Source organism: Plecotus auritus, assembly GCF_963455305.1.
Source record: "Plecotus auritus genome assembly, chromosome: 2".
NCBI classification, from domain to species: Eukaryota; Metazoa; Chordata; class Mammalia; order Chiroptera; family Vespertilionidae; genus Plecotus; species Plecotus auritus.
This window is the reverse complement of record NC_137771.1, coordinates 40,151,401-40,178,100: the sequence shown is the minus strand read 5'-3', so window position 1 is coordinate 40,178,100 and position 26,700 is coordinate 40,151,401. Positions and strand designations below refer to the sequence as shown.

At 44.8% G+C, this 26,700-nt stretch overlaps 1 protein-coding gene across 1 annotated transcript in view; it reads left to right on the top strand.

The window, feature by feature from the left end:
* Positions 1-26,700, top strand: part of PLPP3 (phospholipid phosphatase 3) — a 79,024-nt gene that overhangs the window by 40,459 nt on the left and 11,865 nt on the right. Inside the window, exons 2-5 of the mRNA XM_080656295.1 lie at positions 2,421-2,578; positions 16,629-16,909; positions 17,317-17,374; positions 24,862-25,038. Of these exons, the coding sequence (XP_080512421.1) occupies positions 2,421-2,578; positions 16,629-16,909; positions 17,317-17,374; positions 24,862-25,038 (674 nt within the window). The remainder of the gene's footprint in view (positions 1-2,420; positions 2,579-16,628; positions 16,910-17,316; positions 17,375-24,861; positions 25,039-26,700) is intronic.

Below are 26,700 nucleotides of genomic sequence, written 5' to 3'. Positions count from 1 at the left end.
CAGTTCTGTCTTACACCACAGCCCTTTTATATATGTTTTATTGTCCTTAGAAACATATGTTTTACAGGCCTATCATGTGAACGCCATTAAAAATAGAAATTGGGGGTCTGAGAGGGCAGCACACGTTTAAGGAACTCAGGGTCTGTTCCCTACCTGAATTTATTAGCAATGTTTTGGCTCCCAGGCACCACAGAGGCTGCGGCTGTGCACAGACACCAAGCTGAATGATTTTATCACAACGGGTGGAACTTAAAAGTGGACTATTAATATCATACGGCTGGCTTCTCAGTGGCTTTTCATAGCCAAGTTGGTCACATTTCAAAATGTTTAGGCAGTGGAATGAAGATGGCTCAAACCCAGGTGATAGCTTTCCCTCCCAGCTCCGCAACCCCAAAAGATCAGCTAATTGCTGTTGCCATTTCTAAGCCAGCATGTTTATCTGCCGTCTCCCTTGCCCCCTTTACTCCTTTGCGCAGAAGGAGTTTCAAGGGCTGATGGTTATTGCCTTCAGGGCCCTTCTGTGTTGACTTTGAGAAGGTCAGGCACAATGCTTGTGGTGTGTTGCTGTTCTTTCTTTTCAAAGCACTAGTATGAATTTGATAAAGTAAATTGTTGTTCTAGCAGGAAGCAGTTAGGGGTCACAAAATAAATAGCCGTAGAATTCAAATAAATCCAAAGAATAAAACCAAATAAATCCATGCGTGTATGCACAGTGATACATAAATACACTTTTTAGAAAGTGAACATTTTTATCGCTGCCGGTCTGGACCGAAGTAATTGAAAAATTGTGGAGTTCATGGTACATTTTTTTCTTTCTTTCTTTTTTTTTTTGAAGAGGTGGTCTAGGCCCTTGAGCAATGTGACATGAATTTTATTCTTTTTGAAAACATGACAATGGAATTTTATCTTTTCAACAACAGCTTATCTTGGGATTTTTTTTTTAGCTAATGAAATTCACATTGGGATAAATCCAATTTGCAAAGTAAAATTCGTGATTTAGGCATTTGGGGGTGGACTAAGAGACTTGGAGTGAGCTAAATAGTCTCTATGAATCTCTTTTTTCCCACTTGAAAATGAGCGATAGTCATGCTTAAATGATGCTTTAAAATGACCTCTCAGGATTGTTGAAAGATTCGATGCAAAAATGGATGTAAAATATCTTACACATTGTAGGTGCACATTAGCATGTCTGTGGCCATTAACCCGCTGTTTTTCGTGGTCTTCCCTAGTCCTGACATTCAGTGACTCGCATTTTACATTGCATTGTGGGGTGGCATTGGGGCTTGGTGTTGAACTTGGGTGCTAGGGGAGAAATAGGTCTTCTGGTCTCAGAAAAGAGCCTGCAGCAGGATAAGAGTCTCTGAGTATAGTTTCCTTGTAGGATGGGAGTGGGGCAGGAGACCCTGATCTGGAGAGGGGAGGCTCAGGTCATGGGTAACTGCAGGCCATACTTTATCTCGTCTTGTGCAACAAGGAACCTCTGAAGAGGCTATAGCGAGGCAATGTGTAAGAAGCAGTGAAGGCCAGGGGACTGATTTAGAGGCTGTTGCTGTGTTGAGGCAAGAAATATTGTGACCTTTCACCCTTTACTTTAGGGCTATGAGGAACTTTTTCCTGGCAGGTGATGGCATCCATTTGCCATGACCTTTAAGAGAACAGCATCTGAGCTGGCCACTGATTAAACCAGCAGCAGCTGCACTAGCAGCTTGGCGCTCTCAGGTGCCCTTGGGCGCTGCTCCAGGTCCGCGGGCAGTGGGGCCAGCTCAGCTCTGCTCCATCTTCTCAATGACTCTTTGAACAGTGAAAGAAAAGGACAGAAAGTGGTATTCATTGGACAGCTACTGTGTGCCAGGCACTGTGCTAGCAATTCCCTGTGCTTTTTTCTCCCTTAGTCATCACCACAGGCCTTTGATATATGGGCAAGCTGAGGCCCAGGAAGGTAGTGTGAGAACCAGAAGTCCTACTACTGGGAAGTGGTGGATCTGGGGTTCAAATTCAAGGTATCTGACCCCAGGCCTTCATGACTCCATGCTCCACAGCCTTAGGATGCACTTCTCAAAGGGGAAATGGTTAGGACGGGAGAAGAATGTACTTGAAGGCATAATGAGACATCATTAGATGTGGGCTGTGTTAGTCATTAGTACAAATTGGGGGTTAACTTTTAACAGGATGCTGTAGAGCAGTGGGGACGCGCCGCTCTGGCTCTTCCACCGCCTTCCCCTGTGCCCTTAGACACGAGGGATGAGGAAAGGAGGAGAGGGGATGTGTGGAGTGGAAGTTCTCAAAGAGTTAATATCACTGTCAGTGTTGTCATTTGGGGTGGTCTTTGCTGTAGTCATTCTTTAACCACATTGCACTGATGTTTTCCCCTCGTTTTGTTTTGTTTTTCCTGGTATGTGCGATGGTTCCATCCTGACCAGCGGGCCTGCCCTTCCTGATCATTGAGACGAGCACCATCAAGCCTTACCACCGAGGGTTCTACTGCAACGATGACAGCATCAAGTATCCTCTGAAAACTGGGGAGACAATAAATGATGCTGTGCTCTGCGCCGTGGGGATCGTCATCGCCATCCTTGCAGTAAGTGCCCAGACTGCTGTGCTCACCGTCTCACTTCCCCTGTAGAATATCTGCGTCAGCAGAGACTTGGCAGATCAATCAAAATTTCACTTGATTAGCACTATTTCTTTAATGCAGTTAATACCATTATTAAAGGTATTTTAAAATACTAAGTACATACACACATACATATGCAGCAGCTCTTCGAATAACAATTTCATTCATCGTCTTTTCATTATAGCATTGGTGAGATGCCATAGGAATTAATTCTTGTTTACATCAATGAGCCTGTGGTAAAATTTGTTTATGTCATTTTGCTCAAAATCACGGAGCCTATGGTGAGGACTTACTGTATACTAAAAGTATTATAAAAGTATGCTGAACACCCTGCTAAAATACTTTGCATGCAGCATCCTCCCAACAATCCAATGAAGTCTAGATATTGTTCTTATCTTTCTCCTACATATTAAGAAACTGAGGTCCACAGAGTAAAAGTAATTTGCCCAAGATCACTTGGTTAATAAGTAGGATTTTAACGTAATTGTCCCTTAGCCCAGAGTCTGAGCTCTGATTCTCAGAGGAGGGGGAAATGCCTTGTCAGATAACACAGGCATTTTCTGGGTTCCTTCCGTGTCATCGCTGTGCTGCTGTAACAGTGACAATGCCGCTGGCATTCTCTGACATATTGTTCAGTTCTCTCATCCAGTGGCTGTGGTATCAGAGTGAAAATAAGATGAGACTTGGAATCTAGAGACCTCAGTGTTAGACCTGGCCCTCTACCAACGAGCTACACCTTTAAAACCAAGGATGATCATCTTGCTTCATAGCATAACATGGAGGGGTAAAAGAGATCATGAATATTGAAATACTTTGCAAACTCTTAACTGCTGAGCAGGTTACTCATGCAGGTGTAAAGTCCAGACTTACATCTGGATCATCCGTGGAGGACGAAGTCCTCATTGAGGATGCAGAGATGTGCCACAGGACTTGAACAAGATTTAACAATTATCTTTAGCAATGGTAGCTTCATGCAAATTGGGGTATGGCCTATCCTGGCTCTACTTGGAAGGTGACCACCGAGTTTTAGATCTATCCAGTTGGGGCAGGGGAGGGAAAGAGTAATTGATTGTGATCCAGTCTTATAATTGTGAGTCATACATTTTTCACAGCTGTCCATTCCACATCTCCAGTATTCCTCTAAGTTTGTTCTTTGCTCCTGAACCTTAGCCATGTGGATGAAACCCATAAATAAACATCATGTCCGCCAAGATCATAAATTCTTTCTCACAGATCCTTGAGTCATCTGTGTCTTAGCCATAGCCTGGAAGCTTATCTTTGGCCTGTTTGAACAAGCCAAGAAAAAGGAAGTTAATATTAAGAATACTACATGTGAAATAAGTGCCATTATACAAATGGAAAATCAGAAGGTTTAAAGGGTTAAATGATGAGCGCAAAGTCTACAGCTCATACAAGTTGGGGTTCATACCTATCCCTGGCTTATTTCAAAGCCCTCTTTCCATCTTGCAGACTTGATTTTGGAATGGAGGTTGTCTATTCCAAATGAACTGCTCAAGGGGATAGGCAGTTGGCTAATCTTGCCTACTTTGGATCCAATGTAAGCTGTTGATGGTACATGAACCACATTTCATAAAGTTTTTCTTTTGACTTCCCCACTCTGGGGGTTGGTTGTAAACTTTGAGACCCCTCTTTGTTTTTTAATAACATCATAAACCAGGCACACAATCAACAGTTTGAAATTGGGGAGGGGGAAGGGAGGCTAGTAGAATTCTTTCCAACCTTTAAAAGAAAAACAGTCCATTTGGCAACTGCAGTAGTTTCTTAAAAGGTGGACTTAAGGATCTTTGTGTTCAGAAAATGAAGAATTTAAAATCTGATTTTACTATTTGTTCATAATTGACAGTGTGGGGTTGAGTTCTCAAGGAAGAATGGCTTTTCCTGGAAAAGATGTTTGTTATAGAAGGCAAGTAATTGTAGCAAGGTTTGAACAGGTGTTTTTGACTCTTGGAGGATCAGTTAATTGAATGCTTTTAGGAGGCCGACTGTAACCAGGGAGTGATTACGATAAGAATAGCACATGTGATTATGAACGGCTTGTCTAGTGAGATGCTCCCGGACACAGCGCTGTGGAAAGAGACACTTTTCAGAGGCCCCAGCACCCACTGACTATGTGAATGAGGCGAATCTCTGGTTTCTCTAGCCTCATTTTTCTTCATCTGTAAAATGAGAGTGATGTTTGAATTCCCTGGTGGGGATTTCCCTAAGAATCAAATGCTGTCATTCGTGGGAATGTGCCTTGTAACAGCAGGCCAGATGAACCCAGGGTGCTAAAGCAGCTTTTGCAAGATCCATGCTTCCTCCAGCAAATCTCCTAGGCAGTCACTCTTTCCTGCTGTTTGCCAAGACCGTCCCTTCCACCTTAAGATGCTAGCATTTCCATGAATACTCTGTTTTTAAGAGCTTCATTGTGACTGGCCTTTCTCTTCATGTCATGTTAATGTTTAAATTATAAATGCTCCCTGGCCTCCCTGGTTTCCTTGAAATAGTCATGTGCTGTGGTATTGGTTGTAGGATAAGCAATATCATTGCTGCCCCGTCCCATGCAACATGAGCAAAATAGGTTTGGGTAGTGCTTTCCTGTAGTTCTGAGAAAGACCAGGCAAGCAAACACTAGTACTGCAATAATGATCTTTCGTCAGGTCCTGCTGTCTGCCATAAAAACCTGTGGCCCATGTTCAAGCATTTCATCCTCCTCAGAGTCCCCCAGAGCTAGGTATTCTTATGGTTCTTAGTTTAGGATGTGGTTAAAGGCATAAGCTCTGGTGCACATCTGAGATCCCCTGCTGTGGAACAGTAGCAAGTTGAGCCTCATTGAGTCTCAGCAGGCTCATCTCTTAAATGGAGATTGTATGCCTACTTATTAAGGTTTTCAGAATTAAAGGAGCTAATGTATGTAAAGTAACTCAGTGCCCAGCACCTACCATATATTCAATAAATGTCAATTATTTTTATTATAAACTAGAGGCCCGGTGCACAAAATTCGTGCACTGGGGCGGGGGTGTGTGTCCCTCAGCCCAGCCTGCACCCTCTCCAATCCAGGACTGCTGGTTCCCAACCGCTCGCTGGCCTGCCTGCCTGATTTCCCCTAATCACTTCTGCCTGCCAGCTTAATCACCCCCTAACCACTCCCTTGCCAGCCTGATCGACACCTAACTGCTCCCCTGCCGGCCCAATTGCCCCTAACTGCCCTCCCCTGCCAGCCTGGTCACCCCCAACTGCCCTCCCTTGCAGGCCTGGTCCCTCCCAACTTCCCTCCCTTGCTGGCCATCTTGTGGTGGCCATCTTGTGTCCACATGGGGGCGGCCATCTTTGTCCACATGGGGGTGGCCATCTTGTGTGTTGGAGTGATGGTCAATTTGCATATTACCTCTTTATTATATAGGATGAGTAAACAGATTCAAAGAATGGTGAAGTGACTTAGCCAAGACCCTGTATCTGGTGGAAATAGAATCAGGAAAGAAATACCAGCCTTTGGACTCTGATTTTCTGCTCTATCCTTGTAGCTAATGAACTAGAACTCAGGTCTCATGACTGTTGCTCCTCTGTTCTTTGCAAAAGACCTTTCCCTCCTGACCCAGCTGCCCTTGCATGTCAGCTGAGGGTGGGGGGAGAGGGGTGGTGTGAGATGTGGGCTCCTAAGTGGGGCTATTTACCTGCCATGAAGTGCCAGAGTTATCATGGAAAAATGTCAAAGCAGACCTCAGAGGAAAAGTGAATCAACATGGACCAGTGTGGTGTTTGGGGTGGATGGAGGAGTGGGTGGAGGTGGAAGAGGGTATGGGGGATAAATGGTGATGGGAAAAAAATAAATACAAATGAAGAAAAGTGAATCATTCACCTTAATAGACTCATTTCTGGAAAAGCTATACAGCTTAAATTAAACAACAATAACCTGTTTCCCACTTTCCCTTTATGGCCAGTCCTGGAGGCCGGCTGGCTCCATCCAGAATCTGCTTTGGTCAGAGGGCACGGGTGATAGTCAGGGGTGGCAGCTGGGCACTCAGAGCTGGAAACCTAATCCTCCTGCTCTGCCAAATGTCAGGTTTGTGTCAAATAACAAGGGAAGCCTTGGCTGATGGGGTGCCCTTGCTTTAGTTTGAATGTGCCCATAACCAATGGAACGGCGGTGGTGGAGATCAGCAGAAGTTATGGAGAAAGCAGACACCCTTCTGTGGCAGGAGAGCAGGAAAAATCGAGTCACATTGACCTCTTTTTCAGATGTACCTCAGGTTCTGGAATTAGCATGGTGGGAATTCCTTCCAAATCCACAAAGCAGTGGATTCTATCCCTGCCGTATAAAGGCTTAATGGCTCTAGCAGCAGTGAGATTAGGAGCAAAGAGTAAAACATCATCTCCTATCAGCCTCCTGTCATGTTGCCTGGCCCTATGCTGTGAAGAGTATTATGGGCAAAGATTTTAACATGGAAAAAATACTCAGTATTCTTTTAAAATAAACATGGGATCAGGGATTGCCTTGGTCAAGCCCTGCAAGGGATTTATGTAGATCCTTAATATCTAGGAGTTGATGCATGGGTGAATCCCCTTGTCTCCTCAGCCATAAAACAGCTACTTTCCTCTTACATCCCAGTGAATCTAATCCTCTGTGATAATCTTCCTAACTGGAGAAAAAGCTCAGACTTGGTCATCACCTCACTTAGGTTCATGTCCCAACCTCTGTGCTTACTTATTCTGTTATTTATCCTTCAACCTCAGGCAAAGCCATTGACTCCCTTGGAAAAGAGCTATGCCTTCCTTTTCTGTAAGTTGTTGACAGAAGTTCACCAACTCCATGGCTTGTTTTGGGGGTCAAGACAAGTGACATTATCTGTGTCCTCAGTGAGAATCATTCTTTTCATGTCTGTGTCGTAGAGTGTACAAAGTGGCCTTTATGTGCACATTTTCGCGTGTGTACCTGGCAGTCCTCTTGGGAGGTTGATTCTTATGGCTTAGGTAACTGAGGCCCAAGGATAGGAGGTGGCTTTCCCATAACTGGTTAGTGGAAGGGTCAGAACAGGAATCCTCTGACGCTAAGGCCAAGGCTTTTTGTAGAAATAATGACACCATGGCTGCCTCCTACAGCCTGCCCACCTTACTTATCAAATACCCATGGTGTAGCAAGTGCTGGGGACACAGTGGTGAACCTTATCCCAACCAGCTGGGTGGTTTCTCTCATCACTAAACTGCTACAGGCTGCCCCACCTCAAGCAGATAAATAGCCTCTTCAATACACATTGCCTTGTAATGTGATTTGTGTCCGTGTCTTGTCTCCCCAGCTAGATAATAGGTTCCTGGGAGGCAGAGACCAGGCCTTTTCCTCTTGCACATGGTCGGTACTAAACAAACACCACGCAGACATTTCCTTCTTCAGCAACCATTCTTTGGCTGTCTTTCCCCACCTTCCAAAGGTCCCCCAGGCCCTTGGGCCCACCTCTATCTTTACAGTTACGGTGTTGAAGTGTCACGTCTATTGACTTGTCTGTTTCCTGCGTACCCTGGTATCTGCATCAGGATATGGACCAGTCTGGTTTGATTGTATATTGCTAGCACAAGGCACAGACTTTGATGGTCAATATATGTTTGTAAAAATCACAGGAGGCCATACATTTGGGGTAGAAAATCAAAAACTATTGGGTCAGAAGATGTCTGGAGCAGGGAGAAGTGTCCTATTTGCTTCCCTGTATGGTCCACGATGCACACAGAACGTGCTCTGTGCCACATGAGCATTTCTTGCTGGAGAGACATGAAGAAGAGCTTAATTCCTCCAAGACTTGTTTATTCAGGATCAGGCTTCAGTGTGCCTACATCTGGACTTCATTACTTCCTCCCCACCCCCATCTCCCTTTATCTGAGAAAGCACTGCCAAGAAAACAAGGTTCCCCAAGATTGCCTCCTCATTAAAGGTTAGTCGTGTTTTCAACTCTGAAAAAAAAAGTGAAGCCGTGCTGGCCCGGCGCTGCCTTAGTGGGAGACCCTGTCCCCCAGTTTACAATCCACTGCATCTGTACAATTACCAAGACCACCAACAGAGAGTAGCCACATTAATCCTTCAACTGTGTCATCCCCTGATCAGATGGCTATGGCGTTCTTCTGAGGCCTTCTTATCCCTGGAGGGGTGGTGGGTGGGGGCATCTATTTTCGATTTAACAAAACACAGGCATGGAGATTAGGATTTACTGTAATTTGTTCCCTTTCCCTACCGCCCTGCTCCTGCATTGGAAGAAGGGAGAGCTGTGCAGTTAGTTCTTCCTTGGTTATGCAGCGGTCTGAGGGGTTAATGACTGTTTGAAAAGGTATCTACTCTGAAGGTGACAATTTTCTTCATTTTAAGTGATAATGCTTAAGCGGCTGAAAAGTCTGTTCCTGTGAGTCAGGGTGTATTAGGGGGTGGGGTAGAGAGTTGGATAACATTGGCCAGCTATATAATGGGCCAGAAACTAAGATGCCTTATCTTAAATCCTCTTCAACAGCTGCCTGAGATAGGTATTATTTACCCCACTTACAATGAGAGGGAGTGTGCTGATGCTTACCAGGGTGACGTGACCAGTGTAAGGTTTCTCTGCTTAGTGAGTGGGGGAATTAAAACCCAGATCTGTCTGACTCCAAAGCCCAGCACTTGCACTGACGTTTATGGAAGGCCCGCCGCTCAGTGCTCTGCAGAGTGCTCTTTATTTAGTGAGCTGCCAAAGCTTTTAGACCTGGGGCTTGGAGAGTCCAATGTATGGAGGAAGACAAAACATCGAGACCACCAGCCAAGTGGCTGTCTAAGATTGACAGTGTGTGATAGTGTTCTGTAGGAAGTGGTTTGTGCAGGAGGTGATAGGTACATACTTGGCGAGACCTCCCCTGGAACAAGCAGGTATGTGATAGGCAGCTTTGCCTAGAACAGCCGTGGGCAAACTACGGCCCCGGGCCGGATCCGGCTGTTCTATCCGGTTCTCTTGCTCTCCCCTCCGCTCCTTTACTTTGAATTTATATTAGTTCACACAAACACTCCATCCATGCTTTTGTTCCGGCCCTCTGGTCCAGTTTAAGAACCCATTGTGGCCCTCGAGTCAAAAAGTTTGCCCACCCCTGGCCTAGAAGCTGATGTATAAGACAATACTGTCCTCAAAGCTTATGGTCTAAAAGAGAAGCAGGGCAAATACAAGACTGACTATACTGTTAGACTCCCAAGGAGATAAAGAATTGTTCAGAGAATAAGAAGAGACTCAGAACAGTGCAGGTAGCTGGGCCTCAGAGGAGTGAGAGCTTCAAGGACAAAATAGGCCAAATGCTATAAATGGTCTGAGGTGCTACAAGAGTTCAGAGGAAGATCGCTGAAGGTTATTTTCATTGGCGAGGACTTCATCAGCATCATGATTCATTGAGTAACTTCACCCATTTAATTATCACAACAGCCCTTGAGCTGTTGGTACCGCAACATGCCTGTTTTTACACATAAGGAAACTGAGACTTCTCAGCTCAGTTGTGCAAGACCCTTACGTAAAAGAGCCAGAACTAGAACCCTGTATACCAGTTGGCACTTGAGCTCTACTTTGAAAGATGGTCAAAACTTTCATCAGAGATCCTGACATTCCAGGCAGAGGATTGCGTCAAGGATGGTAGAGACTAAACAATAGGCCTGCTTGGCTGGAGAAATAACCTATAAGGGAGTAGACAAAGATAAGATAGGAAAAGATGACAGCAAGATTGTGAAATTCCTTGAATGCTGAGGAGTTTTTCCTGCAATTAATTGGCTAGAGATTGATGAAAAGTATTTTAAGCTAGTTTGGTCAATTTCCCAACCCAGATAAACATGAGACCTGAACCACAGGCAATGCAAGGAGAAGAGAGAGAAAAACACGGTGTGTGAGTCGTCTTGCAAAAGCAGGATGAGCAGAATTGGGTGACAGGGGCATAAGGAAGATGGAGGAGTCTAGGGCTTCATGTCTTTGAAGTTGTATGTTTTATGGCACCTTGAGCAGAAATGGAGAAAAGTGAGGTTTGGGGCAGAAGTGGGAATGAGTGGAATAATTAGGATGACGGGCTAATGACATTGATTTGATAGCCAGTTGGGAGATTTATTGAAGATTGGAATAGGGCAGATAGGGGTAAGGTGTAATCTGAAACTAGAGATGGAGAGAGAGAGAGAGAGAGACCCTAATGGAGGCCTTCTTCACAAAAGTATAATTGAAACAGCTGAGATCACAGCAGATAGGCAAGAAGACAACCTTAGGGAAGATCCACTTTTATCTGGGAAAACCCAGAAGTGGAGCCACTGAAAAAAGGAGAAAGGTGTTTGAGAAATAGGAAGAAAAGAACAGTGGTGCTGTCTCAAGGAAGCTTAGAAAAGTCAATGTCACAAAGGAGTAAGAGATGGGCAGTAGGCAATGCTGGGAAAGAGCAGCCAGGAGTCTCTTGCATGGACAGGCAGAGCTAGGCATCTCAGAGACCCATGGCTTCGTCGAGTCTTTGACTTTTGGGAAAAGAATGAGGCTTCATGCTTCAAACTGCCTTCTTCATATGACTAGTGAGCATAGGGCGGCCAGTGCTGATTTCAACTGAGTTGCTTCTGTGGCCTCTATCTGGCCTCTTTGCTGCTGTCCGTGTTCTAGATATTGGAGTTTTAACTTACCCTTAGAGCCCACTGGTGGCCTTGGATAGATCTATGTCCTCATCATCTTTCAGTCTGTGAAGTGCTGATCTCCTGCCAAAGAGGTTGATTTGCTATGCAAATAAAAAAATGGAAATTTTCATCAAGTGTTTGTAGTCACAAAGATACTGCGATTCCTTACAGTGGATTGAGCATTCAGCTTCAGAGAAAATACAGCTACACTTGTCTCTCCATCCTTAGAAGCAGGACTTGGATACATTATGTTTCCTTTCTCTTGGGCCTGAGAAAAATGATTCTCCCTTTAGTATTCTCCATCATCAAATGTTTGTTGAATGAATCTCTTCTGAACTGAAAGAGGTTCATTGATGCACACAGCTGAGATGTGAAAGAACAACTCGTTGCTCTGTGGTGATCTGGGACTTGGATGTCCAAGTGCCTCACCAGGTGCAATATCCATCTTACTGAGACATAAATGCTGCTGCCTGCTAGGACTTCTAAGAAAGCCAGCTTGATGCCATCAGACAGAGCATAAAAACTAGAACAAGGAGGTCCAGACCTCCTTATTTCTGACCTAGAATGATTCACTGGCCTGACTTACTGGCCCCTCTGCCCTTCACCATACTCACTTATAAAGTGTCAGTAATAACTTAGTAATTCACAGGTTGTTGTGAGAAGCAAATAACACAGTAGATGTGAAAATATTTTGTAAGCTGTAAAGTGCTCTGCAAATAGTATTCAAGCAGATCAGAGCATAGGGAAGTTGGTCCTTCAAACTCAATAGGGAAAGAAGATGAGTTCTGCATCTCTAAAAAGAGGGATCCTTGAGACACTGCAAAGATCTTTTCTTGATATAATTTAAAATAGAGTGGAATGTTTAAAAAAATAACAGACGATACAGTATGCTCTTTCTGCTTTGGGTTTAGACTTGCCTTCCAGTTTGTTCCCTTGAAAAAGTCATCTTAGATAAAATGGTCAAAACCCACGTCATCTATACACATGTGTCTGGAGGGGTGGTACTTCTAAACTACTTCCTGGAATGTTCTCTTCCTAGGAGCCCTTGGAAGTATCTGGAAAAAGATATTCTCTACGAGTATTTGTTAGTTTACTGTTTCCCCTTCTTCAATGGAAGGAGAAAATTACCTTTCAGAGGGCTCCTCAGCTACATGCCGGCCATTTGACATATCACCTACTTGAGTCCCCTTCACCATCCTGCCAGGTAGATACTATCAAACCGTGAGCGATGAAGTCACTTGCCTAAGGTTAAGAGATGAGATTCAGACCAAGGTTCTGCTGGCTCCGGAGTCAGTGCTATCTCACCACCCTAGGCTCTCTCCTATCCAGAAAGTCTATCCCAATGTTTCTCCAAATTTCCTCCCCAGAACAGTTCAATATTTGTGACTAGGTGGGCAGTTGAGCTCTTTTTCACCAGGAAAGACAGGAAGAGTGGCCCTCTTAGAGTTGGAGACAACCTCTCCCCCCAAACTGCAGCCGTTCTCAGGCAAGGACTGATCCCTTTCTGTCCCCTCGTAGCTTAATTGCAGTGCTTTCCAGTTTATTAGTTTCCAGATTCTGTGCCAAGTGCTTTAAGAGGCAGGTAGGGGAGAGTTCTCTGCTCCTCTGGCAGCCTGCCATCCCCCCAGAATCTGTTGCTTGCTGCTTCAGAAAGGGATCAACATTGAAGGCATTTGTCTCAGCAGTGAAATTTACATATCACAACCTTGCTGACTGAAGCAGAATTGAGGGCTCCAGGGGCTGAGTCTGGGGGTGGGGACATGGCCTTTGTAGGAGGAGAGGGAGGGGAAGAGAAGAGCTTATTTTATTAACCAGGAATAAAAACATTGTGAGTAATGAATAAAGTCCGAAAGCAGTAAATCTGGGACTCCGGAGTTAGGTGTGTAACGTGTCAGGGAACAATTTAAGCCTTCGCCTCTTGTGCAGAGGTGAGGTATGCGGGGCAGTCATTCACAGCCCGAATTTCATTAAATGGTCTTTTAAGGGTTAGGATTACAAGAAGCCAAGTCCGGCTGGTTCATAATGATGATTTATGGCTGTGTTGTCGACTCCCCGACCCTTCTGTACAAGGGGAGAGAGAAAATACATAATTTGTTGCTCATTAACTCCAAGATCTGTCAGGGCTGGCCCAGAAGCCATGTGGTCCTGGAGTCATGTGTCTGCTAAATGGCTTCAGCCTGGCCCAATCCTTGAAAATATACGATTGCTATAGTACAGTGGAAACTGTTTTTCATAACAATAGAAATAATACAGTTTTCTCAATGTAGTCAGCCGTGGGTCTTGGAACTTGAGAGTCAGAATATCCGAGCTCTCCTTTTAATCCTGCAGATAAATCAGTAGCTCTCAGAGCCTCAATATTACCATCTGTAAAATGGGTATATCTTCTCCACAGAGTTGCAGATTAAATGAAACTATAAAGTGCAAAAGAAATGAGGATGATTGCTGCTATGATTAACATTGTTATTAGGAATTTGAGGTACCATAAAATGTTCTTTTTATCTCCCCATGATTGGAGGAAGCATTTTAACTAGCGATTTACTGTTTGCAAGACTGGGGCATGGAAAACTGAAGTTTTATAATGAAGGCATGTCAGACCTGAAAGGAATCTTTGAGTTGTAGTCAAGCCCTTTCTCTCTAAGCTGACTGATGCAGAGAGGTGACTCACCTGAGGTGCATTAGTAAATTCACGTAAAAGATACTAATTTGCAGTGGGAACCCACATGTTCTTTCTCAGCATCAAACAGGAAATCACACTCAAGCTGAGCCAATTAGAAACAGTTTCATAATCTGTGACAGTGATATGGTTCAGGTACCTCAGGAGCAATCCAAGGGCAGGGATCGTGCACAGGGCCTTGCTTCCGCTCCTTGCCTGCAGTCATCTCCTAGGAAGTACTTTGTTTTCCTCCTGCTTATTACCTTTGCTGGGTTAGGAGGTAGTGGTGGAGGTGGCACAGGAGAGTTGAGAATACATGTCATTGCAATTATGAGGTAATAAATCATGGAGCCCAGTGCCCTCATTTTGCAAATGGAAAGCCTAACTTATTCCAAATTCACTCAATGAGTAGGGACTTTTGAACCTTGGCTCCTTGATTCCTACTTTGGTGTTCTTCCCCCTGCGTCTAAAGTCACGTGAGCATGACTTATAAATAAGAATAAGAAAGAGTTCGAGTACATGATGGCGGTTATAAACATCTGGAACTTGTTAGCCTGTAAGGTTACATAGGGTAAAAGTGTAAACAGGTTCAAAAGGGGAATTAGACCATGAATGGTAGGAAAGAATGCTGGGTGGGGACTCGGAACACCTGGGTCTAATCTTTAAAATGTGAGTTAGCTTGGACCTCAGTTTCTTCTGTATATAATGGACTCTTTCATTTCTGACTTGCTATGCTTCTCAGATTTTAATCTTTGCAATGTGTTATCAAAGGACTCTTGGGAATGTTTAGAGGATATTTCCAATTTTGCAATAAGACAATTGTGAAGACTACTGTCCTAAGCCAGGAGACTGGCTGGACTGGCCTTTGTCTCCCTCTAATATAGAATCACATTCAATCTGATCTGGGAAACCAAAATGTAGTACTTAGAAATATAGTGTCCGGCCACTGTGGCTCAGTTGGTTGAGCATTGTCCCATGCACCAGGAGGTCGCTGGTTCAATTCCCAGTCAGGACACATGCTCAGGTTGTGGGCTAAATCCCCGGTAGGGGGCTTGCCGGAGGCTGCCGATCCATCTGCTTCTCTCTCATCGATGTTTCTATCTCTCCCTTTCTCTCTTTGAAGTCAATAAAACACATTAAAAAAAAAATAGCAAGCACTTATAAACACAGAATCACTGTCTGAACGTTAGCTGTGGAAGTAGCTCTTCTCACTGTTGCACCTGTTGGCCCCTTGACCCAGCTGGCATGCCCCTTTTTTCATGGCCATCCTATCCCCAGCCTCTGGAGCCCTGGAGGACTTGGATCAGACCCCATGCCTTGACGCCTGCCCCCGCGCTGTGGAAGAATAACAGGAGACTTTGGAAAGGAATGCCCGACATGTCAGCCTATTGCTTCCCTTGTGGTTGTGAACATGCTCTCTGCTCCCTGAAAGGGCAAGTGTGGCTCATCTTCCTGCCCTGTGAGGAAGAGAGAAAGGGCCTTTGTGGTGAGTGATGAGTTGAATATCGCTCCCCCTGGACTGTGGTTGCAACCAGGAAGTGGCCAGGGCTGTGCTGCAGAGTTAAGAGAAGGGCAGCAGGCTGTGTGGTTTGGTTCATCACCAGAGCAGAATCGGTCCTCTGCTATGTAGGCAACATAGGCATTTATCGTACAGGGAATCTGCTGGCCCCACATTCTTACTATAAAACCAGCTTCGGTTGAAGTGCATCCCCCTCTGAGCCTCAGTTGTATCTATCATGGTTGTTGTGAAGATTTCACAAAATGAAGTATATAAAAGCAATGCCTGGTATGAAGTAGGGATTCAGTGATCGGTGGCTCTTTTTTTTTTTTTTTTCTTCCTTTTTTTTAATAGTGATAAATGTCCTCTGAGTATCAAGAAGTAGACATTGAGGGATGAAGGAAGGGTATGAAAATCATGACTCGCTGTCCTTCAGGATCAAAGGGACAATGCAGACCTGACTTGAGAAAATTCACAAACACACTGAAGGGCATGGTATGAAAAGTTCATGGTTTGTAAACCAGTGTTCATTGCATCCTACCGTACTTCTAAAAAGGAAGATGGAATAAACACTTTCCATGACCCAGTTTATTTATCACATGTAAACCCAAAACTCTGCAAAGGTGTGTAGTCTCCTTTCTTGGAGGGAGGAGACTGAAGCTTGGAGAAGTTAAGGACACCAGGTGCGTGACAGAGTTCAGACTCAAACTCAGGACTTGGCCTTGGGGCATTCACCCTTTACTACAGAAATCCCCACTGTGGCTCAGTGTTGGCACAAGGCTGAGGCCCTTTGTAGACTTAGATTGTTGTTGGTGAACCTTTACCCCAATCCCAGAGTCCTCACATTTGCTTCGATCCTCTGACATCCTGACCACTCTTAACTGTTCTTGCTTCTTCATCTAAATGTATTTTATATAGCTAAGTTCTTATTTATCTCTTTCTCATGTTAAAATATATATTTGCATGACAATATTTGAGTGTACGTTTTTATTATGAAGGTACTATATGGCTATGCAGGACTTCCTTGAACAGGGGAAATAATGTCCATGTTAGCACTTTGAACTTTCCTCCCATGCATATTTGTATCTTTATGCCTCTAAATAGAACTTGGGTTTCCCTAGATTATAACTTGCAGTTATGTACTGAACATTCTCTTCTGTTGTTAAATATCCTTTACAGCATCAGTTTTGATGATGGGTCTTGATCCTGCCTAATTCCCCTCTTGCTTTCCTTTTAGATCATCACAGGGGAATTCTACCGGATCTATTACCTGAAGGAGAAGTCCCGGTCCACAATTCGAAATCCCTACGTAGCAGCCCTCTATAAGCAAGTGGGTTGCTTCCTCTTTGGCTGTGCCATCAGCCAGTCCTTCACAGACATTGCTAAAGTCTCCATAGGACGTCTGCGTCCTCATTTCTTGAGCGTCTGCAACCCTGATTTCAGCCTCATCAACTGCTCTGAGGGCTACATTCAAAACTATAAGTGCAGAGGCGATGACAGCAAAGTCCAGGAAGCCAGGTGAGGCACCACTCCTATGACCACCATGTGTACCTGTTTGATGCAGGCAGTTTAGTGAGCATATACCAAAGCATCTCCTAGGTGCCAGGCCCAGTGCTGGGCTCTGGGTTTAATGGGCGAGTACGTCAGAGTCCTTGTTCTTGAGGAACTCACAAATGATTAAGATAGATATACAGATAAATAAGGATGATATAGTATTGGTATGTTCATTCATTCACTCATTCGTTTATTAATTCATTCATGGGTACCTGCAAGGTTCCAGACAACTCATCTAAAGCACCATCAGGGCTGCAAAAATAAACAAATAGTGCTGCTCTCAAGGTGACAATCTAGGGAGAGAAGACAGGAGTGAAATGTGTATGGGAATGTGAATACGGCTCTTTCATGGCCCTCTCTTGCTCTTGCAGGAAGTCCTTCTTCTCTGGCCACGCCTCCTTCTCCATGTACACTATGCTGTATTTGGTGGTAAGTACCTGCCCTCTGATTCCAATGTCCAGCATCCAGCCCCAGCTTAAATCCCTTCTGTACATAAAACCTACAGATTGATTAGGGACAGTTTTACTGTGAAATCCTTGAAAAAGAGATTAGCTAGAAAAATTAAGTTCTATTCTGAGCTCAGCCATTGCCTTAGCAGAAGTTATTTTACTTTCCAGGATTTTCTCATTTTTTAAATAAAAATAATATTTAGCATATCTGCTTGATAAGCATTTTATACCCATTTTGAAATTATAAAGTGATGAAAACACTTGTATAACATTTATTAATAAGCAATGTTTTCCGAAAATCCATTAACTCAGTTGATCGTTACAGGAACCTTATCTCATAAGTAACATTATTTCTGTTGTGGGGAAGGATTACCAAGTAAGACTCCGAAAATTCAAGTAATTTACAAAATTTACAGAAACCAGCCCAGCCAGAGTGGCTCAGTTGATTGAGCATCTTCCTGTGCACTAAAATGATGCGGGTTCTATTCCCAGTCAGGGCAGATACCTGGGTTGCGGGTTTGATCCCCAATTGGGGAGTGTAAGGAAGTTTCTCGTCCCAGTTTCTCACCATTCACTTCTTTGTGTATATCCACCAGAGAAACTGTAAGCTTCTTTCTGTTGCAATCAGAACTTTGTTTGTCTCCGCATCGCTGACTTAGTAGATCACGAGGGGTCTGTGTGGTGTAAAGGAGACCTTTGCTGTGTCTTCACTGAACTGTTTACCGAATGAATGACTCTTTCCTATGGTGCTCGTGAGAACTGTTTATGTGTCAGAGGGTATGCCTGGTACCAAGGAAACAGGGAAGTGGCTCGACATTCGTGTTCTCCGGCCTGTGGTTGTTAGTCATTGAGGTTTTGTTCAACATGTTTAGAATTCTGGAGCAGTAAGGTCTGGTGTACCCACAAGGCATACCCACAGATCCTGGGGGTGTCTGCTGAAACTTTGCAGGAACAAGATTGCTGTTTGCAAGTGGAATCTACCACTGTGCCAGATGTTTTTTCTCTACATCATCCATCTATCCATCCATCCATCTATCCACCCAACCTTTCATCCCTTGCTCTCTCCCTCTCTTGCCGCCTCCCTTCCTCCTTCCCTTTCTCCTTCCATCCATCCTTCCATCCTCCCAGTGTTAGTGACCTGTAATTAGGCCTTGTGAGCACCTGGGGACATTGAAAGAGTGCCATTTTGTGTGGGAAGCCTGAAAAGTACATGGCTGCAAAACAACTTCTCTGATCCAGGGTAGACTGAAGGGTTGGAGCACAGAGGAAAGGGCCGTTAACTCTGCTGTGAGGTGCCTTTAGCTCACGAGCAGGTCAGAGATTCTACATAATGCTTACAAAGGCTGTGCACTTGTGTTTCAGACTGGGTGTTACAAAAGTGGGAAATGGGAGGAGCCTGAAGTTCCAAATGTCCCATGCAGATTGTCCTTTAGTTAGGACAACTATGTAGTCCCCTCTTTTCTCCAAAGGCAGAAGTCCAATACATAAGATCCCAATACTTTGTGTGCGAAGTACTAATTACCTAAGGAAGCCAGGTGGTTCTGTGATTAGGAGTATGGACTTAGAAAGAAGCAAATCTTACTCCATCTAAAGCATGGCTCTTTGTTACCTTGAACAAGTGACATGACCTTTTTTGGACTTGTTCTCTTTATCTGCAAAATGGGCACAATGGTGTCAAACCTAAGAGAATGCTGTAACAATGCTGGTTATATCATTTAAAGCACCTAGTATCTAAAACAGTGCTCAGCAAAATGGTAGTTTCTTTTTCTACCCCTGATAGTGACAGAAAAAAAGATCTGACTCCCCCCTTTTTTGAAGTTTTTAAAAATATATTTTTATTGGTTTCAGAGAGGAAGAGAGAAAGATAGAAACATCAGTGATGAGAGAGAATCATTGATCGGCTGCCTCCTGCACACCCCCTACTGGGGATTGAGCCTGAAACCTGGGCATATGCCCTGACCTGGAATCAAACCCTGACCTCCTAGTTCATAGGTTGACACTCACCCACTGAGCCGCATTAGCTGGGCTGACTCCCTTCTGAAGAAAAAGAAAAGTCAACTAAAAATTTCTTTTTTGTCCTGAAAGTAGTTGAGTAACTTCCTAGAGAGAAATCCCAGTTCTACACCATGTAGAGGAGTCACCAGGCACATGAGCCAGAGCCAAGTGTAACCACTTGAGGAGATGCGAGAAGGGAGAAAGTTTTACCCTGCGGGTGTCAGCGATCTGGACCAACTTCCAGGAAGAGAGCTGGCAGGGACAGAAGGAAGGACAAAAGCCTCCTTTTCACTCTCAGCAGAGCTGTCCCCGGAGTGATGGAAATGAAGCGAGAGGACAGTGCAGACCTGTTTCACCAGTATGCAAATCACATAATGAAACACAAATGACTTAGCAAAAACGGAGCGTGACTCACCCCACATCTAACTCTGCTGGTAAAGACCAGGGGAGCCAGATTGAGTCCAGCCAGAGCTTTCTAAGGAGGTTTTGTTAGAATTCCACAGGACCCCGATTTTGAAGCTAGGGCCAGGAAGAAGAGAACTCCATTCATGGGGTAAGGTCTCTTTGCCAGGGACTTCCACACACATGATGGGAGAGAGGGGCGACCTGACACATATTGTAGATATGATGTCATTTTCATCATATCTACAATAGCAGTGTGAGCAATTGGCAGAAAAATGTTAGTACAAGAAAAGAACTTTAAAATTATATTCTTTTCTCATGAAGGAACTTATTTTATTCATGTCTGTGTCTTTTGCAGAGTTTTGAATAGAATAGATGCTCACAACATGTGGGTGTGTTTTCTTTTTAGTGAACAAATCTCTGTATGTTACATACGAGAAAGCAGAAATTCAGAGAAGCACTGTGACTCGTCCATGGTCAGACAGCTAGTACAAAGCAAAGATTCAAACCTAGTTGCTCTGATTGCAAGTCGAACACTATTTGCTTTTTCAACATCACACTGATGGTTCGGGAGTGGATTCTTCCAGCCCAGACACCTTCCCACACATGGGGATGTGAAAGTGGATCAGACAAGCCCTAGGAGCTGCTGAGCAGTATGAGAGGTCAGGGTGATTTAGGCTTTCTTGTTTTCTCTCCAGCTTTGCTCTCCCCATTTCAGGGTGCCTAAGACTGTGATGAAGCTCCTGTAGGAATTCTGATTCTGGGAACGCCTCCTTGCTGTTCGGTCCATTTACATCCTCGTGGTCAGGAGGTTTGACTTCCTCTCCTGCCTTAGGGGTACCTGCCCTTGTGGAGTGGGAGTGAATGGAGCCTGCTGACCCACATAGTTTCCCAGGCTCAGGTTTCCAAGAGAGCTGGGCGCTCCAGAAAGTACTTACTGATCGCCGTGAGGCCTACGCCTCTGTCCTGGAATGGTTCCTGCAAACCTGGCTATGAACCAGCAAAATTCAGTTCATTTAGCAGTTTGATTGCTGTGGGATGGAGGGAGTCATCAGGTCCTTCGATCAACCTCACAGCCTGTTGCCGCCTGCTTACTTCTCAAATCAGAAGTAGCCACTGGGTAGAAGGTCATTGTGTAATCTTTGTTTAGCAATGGACTTGTTTTGCTGAAATCAAGCGCAGGCATTGAGTAAATCTCATTTACCAAGGCAAAAGGGTGGTGTGGATTTCTGGAAGAGTGCTTTGCCTACCCATCTTATGCCAGGCAGGGTCCATTTAATTTTCCGTGTTGTCTCATTGAGTCCTGGCAACCCTAAGAGGGAGTTGCCAGGACTCAATGAGAGGGAGAGGGAGATGCTTGCTGTTCTGCCAAGATGAGGAGGCTTAGAGAAGTGATCATACAGTGAATGGAAGAGCCAGGACTGGAATCAGGCTGTCACCCCAAAACTCACTTTACTACCACAGCACTTTCCCCTGAAGCTCCAGCTGCAGACACCAGGACCAGTCCTGAGATCTCGACATTTCTCCATAAATGTGTGGGGTGGGGACAAGCTTCCGTGCGTCCACCCTTCCCCTGCCCCCCACTGTAATTCCAAATCTTACTGCTTTCCAAGATGAGTCTTTTCCCCGAGACCCCTGCTTCTTGCTCATTCATAAGCATTCTTTTCCTGAAGCTATGCCGCTGATGACTGGTCTCTCTCCCTCTCTCAAGTTCCTCTCATTTTTTTCTTTCATTAAGCTTCAGCCTTAAGTATGTGAGTCAGTGGAAGGGGAGATGTGTGCCTTGTCCGGTTGGGAAACCCACCCTTCCTCTGCCCCACCCTGATTTCCAAGGCCTGTGACCTTAAGTCTACATGGAGGGGGCAGGGGGAAGTTTTGGAGAATTTTGAATTAGCCTTTTCCGAAGACCTGCTGCTTTTTCAGTTGAGGGAAATTAGAAAAATCTTAGGTCCAAGTTAAGAACATGGTTAGAGAGTAAGATCATCTGTTGATTGAGCAGCATATGGTGCCAGGTGCTGGATCTGTGTTACCACTGATCTGGACTGCAATCTGTAAGAAAGTGGTTATCACACTTATCATACATGTGAGAAAACTGAGGCTCAGTGAGGTTTTTCTTACATTTAAAAAAAATGTGGTTTTTTTAAAATTGATTTCAGAGAGTAAGAGAGAGGGAGAGATAGAAACATCAATGATGAGAGAGAATTATTGATTGGCTGCCTCCTGCATGCCCCCTACTGGGGATGGAGCCCACAACCTGGCATGTGCCCTGACCGGGAGTCGAACAGTGACCTCCTGGTTCATAGGTTGACGCTCAACCACTGAACCACACCAGCCGGGCTCAGTGAGGTTTTTCAGATGAAAATCTGTGCTCTTTCTGTTACCCACCTCACCCCATCCACTGACAAGACTTACTGGTGGGAGATCAGACCATCATGGGCTCAATACAAATTCCTTGTTCCCTGAACTTGCCATTGTCCTTAAGACTTGGGTTGAATTGGAGTTACACCAACATCATCCCCATCCCAAGTTACCAAAGGAAGGGAGCTTTTGATTCATAGTTGTAGAATCTGCTGTTGCATCATTTCAGCAGAAATGAGGGACTAGCATTTGATGTGCAGATTATTTTTTAAAGTAGATTATTTTTTTATGGTTCCTCATGCCTTGCTTAGAACCATTTAATTTTTCACCATTGCTTACAGCAACATTTCTCAATAGGGACTCAATAGGGAGATGTCCTGTAAAATTAATTATTGTAAATGATAAAAACAAAGATTTAGTATAGAGCGTTTACCATTCTTTTTTTTAAAAAGACCCTAAAAGTCCATGCAGTACGGCTTAGGAAAGACTGACCTCCTAAATAAAGACAAGTTCCTTGGTTTGACACCCAATGTCCTTCGTCAGCAGCCTCTGCTTGCCTCTAGCCCAGCCGTGGGCAAACTACGGCCCGCGCGGGCCGGATCCGGCTGTTCTATCCGGTTCTCTTGCTCTCCCCTCCGCTCCTTTACTTTGAATTTATATTAGTTCACACAAACACTCCATCCATGCTTTTGTTCCGGCCCTCCGGTCCAGTTTAAGAACCAACTGTGGCCCTCGAGTCAAAAAGTTTGCCCACCCCTGCGCCCCTGTTTCTCACCAGCCTCCAGCACCCTCTTCAGCTGCGCTGAGCCACTCAAGTGCTGTGGAGCTCTGATTGCTGGCTTCTAAGTCATCAAGCTGCCTGAAATACATGCCCCTCACTACTATCCCCTTAACTCCCAGCAAACTCCTATTCATCTTGAGGATTCAAGTCAAATATCCCTCGCACTTGGTAACTCACCCCAACTTCTTTCATAGTTCCTATAAAACCCCTAAGTATACTTATTTTTGTTTTCATGTAGATTTCCCTGCCCCCAACTGTATGATCCATAGGGCAGGAATTATAACTTCTCATTTTGTATCCTTAGCACGTGTATCATAATGCTTGTTTTTATTTAATTTAATTTAATTTTATTTTATTTTTCCCTAGTTCCATAGATTAGGCCCGGTAGGTTAGTTTTAGAATATTTTTTCCAGGTTTTTCCTCTCCAAATTTTTACAGGATATCCATGGGAATCTGATTGAATTTACATGCCAATTTACTCAATTTTGCAAGTTAAAGTGTTCTTAGAAATAAAATTCTAGCTCTCCATTTAAATTGTCCTTTATGTTCCTTATTTCACAAAAGCTATGTAGGTTTTTGTAAGATAACTACTATTTATTTAATCATCTTTGCTATTATTATTTTACCTCTTTTAGATCTTTAACTGGTTATTTTTTATGTGTGAAAAAACACACATTGATTTTCATCCCTTGTTTAGCAACCAACAATATTAATGCATTCTCTTTATTATGTTTTCATGTGTTAGTCTTAGATTTCCAATACTACGTTCATATAATTTCATAAGGGTTATAGAGTTGCCTGCTGTTTTCCAGGCCTGGGCTGTTGAAACAGATTGTCTTCCAAGTAGTTAAGGATTCAGTGCTAGACCCTCTTCCTACACAGGCAAGAGTGACTCCAGAATCTTCCACCCTCTGTCTTCTCAGGCCCGGCTGCTGGCGTGGTCTTTCCTGACCACCAAAAGGAAAGTGTCCATTTGTCTCAGGAAGGGCAGAGGCCTATCTTTAGGCCGGCAGCCCCCTCCCCTCAGCCCTCTTCCCCTTTCTTCTGGCCTCTCCCAGGGCTTTGCTTTGATTTGTCGTCGGAAGTTCCCCTTGTCCCCTTGCTTCTTCCCCCCCACGTTTCCCAAGTTCCCACAGGAACCTGGAAAGTGGGTTGTGCCCAGAGGTTAGAACGGAAACTGCAGCAAGATAACTATGGGGGACAATGCCCAGTTGACGTCATTTCAGCTTTTTTGCTTCGGCCAGAGGTGGTTTTTTTTCTTTAATTTTTCTTCAGGTTACTCTCCTGCCGCACCCAGCGCAGTGTCTGTCAGCCTCTGTCTGAAAGTCCTCTGGCATTGTCTGGATGATTTATGTTTCCTTATATTCTAATTCGACATCCACGGGCACAAGCCCTGACTTAGGAACCTGTCCTCTAATAAGTTGCTTCTTCTGAAGCTCAGGCATCTCCGGTGACTATCAGGATAACCTGCTTATCATCATGCATCTCTGTTTCCCTGACGGTGCTGAGAGGCAGGCCCTACAGGGATTGCATAGCCACAGGCTCCAGGGAGTTATCATTTGTTGAAAAGTAACCTCTAGTAACCCTGGTTACTATTTTTAAATTAGTTCTAATCAAGAAGTAAAGAAAAGGAAACGAAATGTTTATTAGGTGTCTACTTTGTGCCAGTCATATGCTAAGGCCACTGTCATGTATTATCTTCCTCAGCTCGCTCTAGCTCATCTCCCTCGGAAAACTCCCATTTTCTTATTTTTTTAGTATGGGAGCTAAGGCTCAAGGTTTATAACCTGGCTTGAGGTCATATCCAAGTTGAATGCTCTTTCTACAAGATGCCAACCCCAAGGTCCAGATGCAGCGTGTGTCAGCCAGGCACTATAATGCCCTGAACAGTGAGTGACTTACTGTCTCTTCCTTTTCTCTCCTGCCTCCAGCTGTACCTTCAGGCCCGCTTCACTTGGCGAGGTGCTCGTCTGCTCCGGCCCCTCCTGCAGTTCACCCTGATCATGATGGCCTTTTATACAGGACTGTCCCGCGTATCTGACCACAAGCACCATCCCAGCGACGTCCTGGCAGGATTTGCTCAAGGAGCTCTGGTCGCCTGCTGCATAGTAAGTAGCACCTCGTCCTCAGTATGCAAGCAAGCCCTGGGCTGCTGCTTTGTAAGTGTTTCCGGCTCAGGGACCACAGCCAGGGAGCTCCTGGTCCTCTTCTTTGCTTGGTATCTGAGGAGTCACCCACCTCGGGACCCCTCCAGCAAAATGAGAATCATGACCGCCTCTTTGAAGCCTGTGCCTTTTCATCCAACAGGGTCTGCACATCCTCTGCTCCATAAACAATGGCAGGTTTGGGGCTTGCAGAATGTCACAACTAGAAGAGATTGTAGAATATGTCCAACTCACTTTATCTCTGAGGACATTTAGGGTTGAGAGGGGAAGAAACTTGCCCCAGGTCACATGTCAACTCTAAGTCCTGACTCAGGGTACTCAAATGCTGCTTTGGTGGACACTTACTGTTTAGTAGAACTCAGCTTCTTGGAAAACTTCTGTCTGCCCCACTGTGACCTTTGGTCAAACCTCAGTCTCAGTGTTGGCTAGAGAAAAGGGAGTTTGGTGAAGGCTAAGGCCTCCCCCAACCTGAGGGCCTTACGCATTCTGTCACAGAGCTCCCTAGAGAATGGCCTTGGGATGGGCCACATTCTGATTTGCCCCAAATGAATGGGTTCCCCTTTCCACATACTGGTCCTAGTGAGGGTGGGTTAAAGTATTCCCCCTCTCTGAGATTCGCTCTCTTTGGGAATCTGCTTTTCCTGCCTGCTAAAAGTTTTGAGGGATATATTCAGCAAACATGAATGAGCAACTATTCTGATATTGTGTCTTCTGGGCTCTTCTCAGGCGGGCTTCCCCTAGCCCAGCAGGAATCCAGGAATCCAGTAATGGCTGGATGTTTAAGCACCATGCGTGTATAGGTTGTACTATTGTTAGTATAACCCTTGCTCATTTACAGAAGGAATCATGAACAATGGAGCGATATAGGCCAGCCCCTGTCCTTCCCTAATTTCTAAGCCTGGCTGCAGCCCTATGTCCCCTTACAATAACCTCTCACCCTCCTGTGAGAGCATTTATCTGTGTTGAAATTGTTAATGTACCTTCTTTTAGAATGTGTGTTCCTCGGGGGCAGGCCCATGTATAAGATATATCTAATTCTCCCTGTCTCACCAAGGCCTCTCAGGGATCCTAGCTCAGAGTAAATTAATGCATGCCTTGCAGCAAGAAGCTAGACTCAATGAGTGGATGTTCCCTTTCCTGAGAACACTCTAAAGACATGCTCTTGAAGACAGAGGATGGATAGGACACAGGCCTTGCTCCCAAGGAAATCCCAGTCTAGTCACTCCCACAGTCAGGCCAACCATGGGAGTTACAGTACCTCGTGGGGCTGCGATGGAAACAGGACCAGGGCACTTCAACGGGCAGGCGAGGGCCAGACTCAGTGCAGTGAGCAAGAACAGGGGCAGGGAGTTGGGGCAATCCAAGTGGGCACCACAATGAAAATAGCCTCTGAGCTGCGTGCCAGCCTGGCACAGGAATCCTAACCTCAGGGACTGGCTGTTTTGGTGGTTTTGTTCATTCTTTTCTTTTTTTTAGTTAAGGCCAGAGGGAGGGAAATTGGGAGAGCAGCTGTTGATGGGAGTGGCTGTCACTGACCAGCTTGTTCTCAATGCTCGGTGCTTGGTCCTTCCATGTGAAGTGACAGTGGGGGATGGGTGTGTGCAC